General features: G+C 60.4%; 2 protein-coding genes across 2 annotated transcripts; both read left to right on the plus strand.

The window, feature by feature from the left end:
* Window positions 1-1226: 1226 nt before the first annotated feature.
* Window positions 1227-1685, plus strand: LDBPK_230250 (hypothetical protein, conserved; the record flags this gene model as incomplete). The annotated part of the gene is made up of 1 exon (XM_003860878.1): window positions 1227-1685. One exon carries the CDS (start codon window positions 1227-1229, stop codon window positions 1683-1685), a length of 459 nt encoding a protein of 152 aa, XP_003860926.1.
* Window positions 1686-2630: 945 nt separating this feature from the next.
* Window positions 2631-3113, plus strand: LDBPK_230260 (hypothetical protein, conserved; the record flags this gene model as incomplete). Its single annotated transcript, XM_003860879.1, has 1 exon — window positions 2631-3113. One exon carries the CDS (start codon window positions 2631-2633, stop codon window positions 3111-3113), a length of 483 nt encoding a protein of 160 aa, XP_003860927.1.
* Between the last annotated feature and the right edge of the window lie 1706 nt (window positions 3114-4819).

Below are 4819 nucleotides of genomic sequence, written 5' to 3' on the forward strand. Positions count from 1 at the left end.
GCTGGGCTGATGTGGCGCAGATGCCGGAGGCATGACCAGAGTAGCCCGAGTGGCACCACCGAGCTCTGCGCACTCCCACGCGGCGAGCCCACACACCGCGTTACTGCATGCCGCGGGTTGAGCTGGCTAAGGAAGAAGCATGGCGTACAGACCGAGTGCCGGGTCTCACAGGGCCCTCACCGGGACGTGGCCAGCGTCCTCCCTGCGCTCATCCGTCACGCACCCAGACCACCGCCTGTTGCCCGCACGAGGCGCCACCGCCGCCGCCCTCGAGCAGAACCACAAGCGCGGCCCACCCGCATCAAGGCATGCAGAGCTCACCCATCTCTGTTTGGCGCCGACCGCGCAGCGCGTCGGCGAAGGAGGGTCGAGTAGGGTCGAGGAAGGACGGGACGAGACGGTGAGGCGCATGGCCCGATTCGACCACAGACAGCTCGCCCTACACAGCGGGGATGTAGCGGTGTTGTCGCAGGGGCAGGTGAGCTGTGGCGGTGCATGTGCGCATATCTGCTGGCTTGATGGATGCCGACTAGAGATGGTGACAGGCATATCTTTATCGGCACATGTAATGCTCTTTGCTGGTTCGCGCTTTCGCTGGGGACTGTGGCTCTGTGTGCCGGTTTCGGACATTGGTTGCGGCGTGAAGACCGCGATCGACGATGTCTGCCTGCCCGGGTTTTCAGAGTGAAGAGAACGTGCACATGCGGCAGCGGCGGGGCAACGACCTGAATGTAAACAAGACGTTGAGACACACTTAAAGGACAGAAATGAGTGGCTCTGCTGACTAGCTGTGGAGTTGGAGAGGAGGGCGGGCACGGATGGAGACGCTACCCCGCTTCCTTTTCGCGGCTGCCATACCTTTTAAGTCTGTGCCGCCTTCTTCTTTACCACTATCGCCGCGCCCGCCACTAGAGTGGAGGGGGATGAGCATCAGTCGCGGAAACACGCGCCATGCATGCTGTGTGCCCCGCGGTCAATGTCTTGTTTGCCCTGTTGCTGTGGACTGTCGTGATGGTGCTGAGGGATGACCGAAGGAAGCGACGAGGCCATGCGTGCATATAGGCCGCCTCAGCAGCCGCAAGGCCTCTCGCCTCCGCGATTTGTAGTTCGGCCAATGTTTCTCGTGAGCGTCTTCGTGCTCAAGGCTTCTCTCTCTTACGCTGTTCATCTTTCTTGCACGTGCTCATGTTCTCCAGCTACATACACTTAGATATATCGCCAGGCGTATGCGCAGGTGCCTTGCCTTTCGACATCTCACGGGCGCTGACTGCGGCTCTTCCGGGGCTGTGCACTCTTGCCGTACATCGTCGTCCCTACAGACTCTAGTCGCTTTCTCGGGCACCCTCTGTTTCTCCTGCTCCAAGACCTTCACCACGTCATCCTCCGCCACCATCTCGTCCGCCAGGTGTGTGTCGTGCGTTGCCGTCTGCACACCTGCCCGGCACTTTGGCAATGCGCCGTCGCGCATTCGCCCAGCCGAGACACCCGCCGAGAACATGTGGCGGCAGAGTGAGCGCGAGACGAGCGCCTCCGTCGTTATTGTCATCATGTTCATGGTGCCACTGTGGCTTTACGTGCTTTCAGCGCATGGGCAGGAGCAGAAGCGCGCCGCGGTGCGCGCTTGGGCGCTGGAGCAACGTGAACAGCATCACCCCTCTGAGCGTGAGGGCGAAGACAAGACGTAGAGCGGCGATGTAGGGGGCGGGGCAGGCGTGAGACGCGGTGCGGCGTCGAGAGTTCGGATGCCCCGTCCGCCACTGCCCTTTTCTTCTCTCACCGGCTTGCCTGTCTCGCGCCGTCGCTGTGAGGGGGACGCTTTCAGCACCTCAGCAGCCTAGGGTTGAAGGTCAGCACGTGCAAACTCGGCTTTACAGATGGCTATACTGCAGCGCACCACGCATACACACGACGGCGCTGCCGCCTGTGTTACTGCGTCTCTGGCGTGCCCCTCCTCTGCCTTTACTTCATCGCCTTTCAGTCACAAGCTTACGTCTCGTCGAGGAGTGCCCGGAAAGCGCGCGGGAAAAGGAGCTGTAATATGAAGGTTTGAGCCTGCGCCCCTGTGATGGACTGCTCTGCCGTCCACCCCACCCCACCCGTCTCATCGCCGCAGTTTAGCGTGCGCCCAAGCCGAACAGATGAGAACGGCTGCACCTTGCCGACATCTCCGTTCCTCTGATGCACACGCACACACACAACACCTTTGCCCTCCCCCCGCTCTGTTTCTTGTGTATATGTTGCTTGGCGGGCCTTCGCCGCCTGTCTGGTGAGACTGCTGAGCCTGCTGCGGGTGTCGCTGGTGCCGACGTCCGCGTAAGATGCCAAGGTAAAGTGCTTTGTGCCGTTTTCGTATGTGGGCTCCCTGTCTTCCGTAACTGGCGACGAAGGTGTAGTGCAGCTCTGTGCACGTGCACGACACTTTCTCTTCCCATCTAGACTCCGCTGGAATGCGCCAAGGAGCCGCCAGGGGATGCGCGTGTGTAGCCGCGCGCAGCGATGGCCTTTGCGGGTGCATCGCCGGTGCCAACACGACCACCGCTGTGCGCGGTTACACTCGCGGCATCCCCTACACTCCTCAAGGGACTATTCAGGATTACACGTCCTCTCCGCGTCACGTAAGGTTGGCTGAGATGCAGCGCAATATCGACAGGGAGGCGAGAAGGGCGCCGACCGGACTCTACGAAGGCCCGACCATCACCACCAAGGACGGTGCGAGGCCACTCTTTCCGCCCGAAAAAGCACGCCACCCAAACCGCGGCCCGGCCCCACGTGGAGCGCCACCGCCGACGTATGCCCCGCAGTTTGTCGCACCGGCTGCGACGCGCGAGGACATGATGCCGCCGCAGCCCGATTCCTACCAGCGCGACCTCCGCAGCGACCCCGCGTACGCAGATGATCCAGAGCATATTGTGGCGGCACGTCAGCGGATTATGACTATGCAGAGCGACTCTTACGGCGAAGCGATGCGCGGAATGGTGGCTCCGCCGCCGCCGCTGGATCCTGACGCGCCGCAGGCGTACCGGCAGCCTCGGGTGCAGCTGGATGACAGCTGGTGGATCCTGATGTGGTCCTTTGCAGCCCTGTTCGTGGTGATGGCCATGTATGGAAAGTAGTCTTAGGCGGGTTTAGTGGGTGGGAGAGAGGAGTCACGGCTTCAACGGCAGCCTTGCCGAGGGTAGATGATGGCGGTGGCTCACGAATCGTTCGAAGTTCACCTATCCCTCTCTCTGCTCCTCTTGGAGAAGGCGCTGCTGCAAAAAGATTCAATCCCCGCCCCCCCCCCCGAGGGCTGTTCGTGCAGCTGCCCTGCTCGTTCCCCTCCCACTCTCTCGTACCTCTTTATCGGATGCGCTTCTTTATGAGCCATCGCGGTCTTGCCGCGTTCCTCTTCGTTATGAACGCTTGAATACTGCCTGGCACGTTCTCCCCCGCTCTCTCTCCCTCTCTCCCGTGTGCCTGCCGGGCGCGTGCACGCGGCGTGCCGTGTGGAGGGGGGCGTCCACGTCGAAGATAGAGCGACGCAAATCGCGCCAACAAAAACGAATACAAAAAAGGAGAACTCGTGCATGCGACTCTGTGGGTGTGCTCCTCGCTTCCTCCGTCTGTGACCACCGCGCGTGTTTCAGGGAAGAGGAGGCACAAGCAGTAACAACCACAACAGAAATGCACGATGTCCGTGTCATCTGCCTCCTGTGGCATGCTCAGGAGAAGATGTGAGGACGAAGGGGAAGGAGACTGCCACTTAAACTGCCTTCCTCCGTCGCAATCGTTTCGCATGCGCTCCTAACACAAACTCTCAACGACACACGTGCGCCCACGCACCCCTGTCTACCTCACGCATGCACTCCGTCTTTTTCCTTGTGTATCTCCGTCCCATCGACCTCTCGTTGCATGCTTTCATGCAGCTTCAGGAGACCGAGAACGAACCGATGCTCTTGAGCGCCTTTTTCTGCCCTCGTCGCCGACTTCACATTGGCCAGCCCACCGCAAGGCTTCTGCTGCAACCGCAGCAAGGTGACAGCAACCGCCCACCACGCAAGCTGCCGATGAGCAGGCGACGGCTCATGACGAAGCAGAAGCCTTATTGTAGAACCACGTCATCTGGTCCCATCTGCGTCATGCTGATGTCCTTCGTCTGCTACATGATCTACCAATCAAGATACGGATTCGATGATGATCGCATGCTGAGATGAAAACAAAAGAGTGCGGCTGCGTACACACCTGCGCTGCGGCCCCTCGAAGCCCCAAACAACAAAAAAGCATCGAGTAGGGCACAGAAAAGGGGATGCCAAGGGCGAGAAAGATAAGGATGTGCAGCGTGGTGCTGTTACACAGTGCTGCGCGTGCGAGTGCGTCCACCTGTGCGAGATGTTCATCGAATCCTTGCATACGACTTGCACAGCTGCACCCCTGCATGCTCTTCTTCTCCTCTCTCTTCCTCACTCGACGAGGTTCTCGCCAGCACACACGCTCGCACATACCACACCGTCAACGTGGACGTCTGTGTACGCGTATGTGTGCTCGACTCAGGTGCCATTAGGAAGCAAAAGGCAGCCGAGAGACGACGACACGCCAGCCCTTTCCTTTGCACCATGTCTATTCGGCATCCATCAAGCCAGCAGATATGCGCACATGCACCGCCACAGCTCACCTGCCCCTGCGACAACACCGCTACATCCCCGCTGTGTAGGGCGAGCTGTCTGTGGTCGAATCGGGCCATGCGCCTCACCGTCTCGTCCCGTCCTTCCTCGACCCTACTCGACCCTCCTTCGCCGACGCGCTGCGCGGTCGGCGCCAAACAGAGATGGGTGAGCTCTGC

Source organism: Leishmania donovani, chromosome 23 (genome assembly GCF_000227135.1).
Source record: "Leishmania donovani BPK282A1 complete genome, chromosome 23".
NCBI classification, from domain to species: Eukaryota; Euglenozoa; class Kinetoplastea; order Trypanosomatida; family Trypanosomatidae; genus Leishmania; species Leishmania donovani.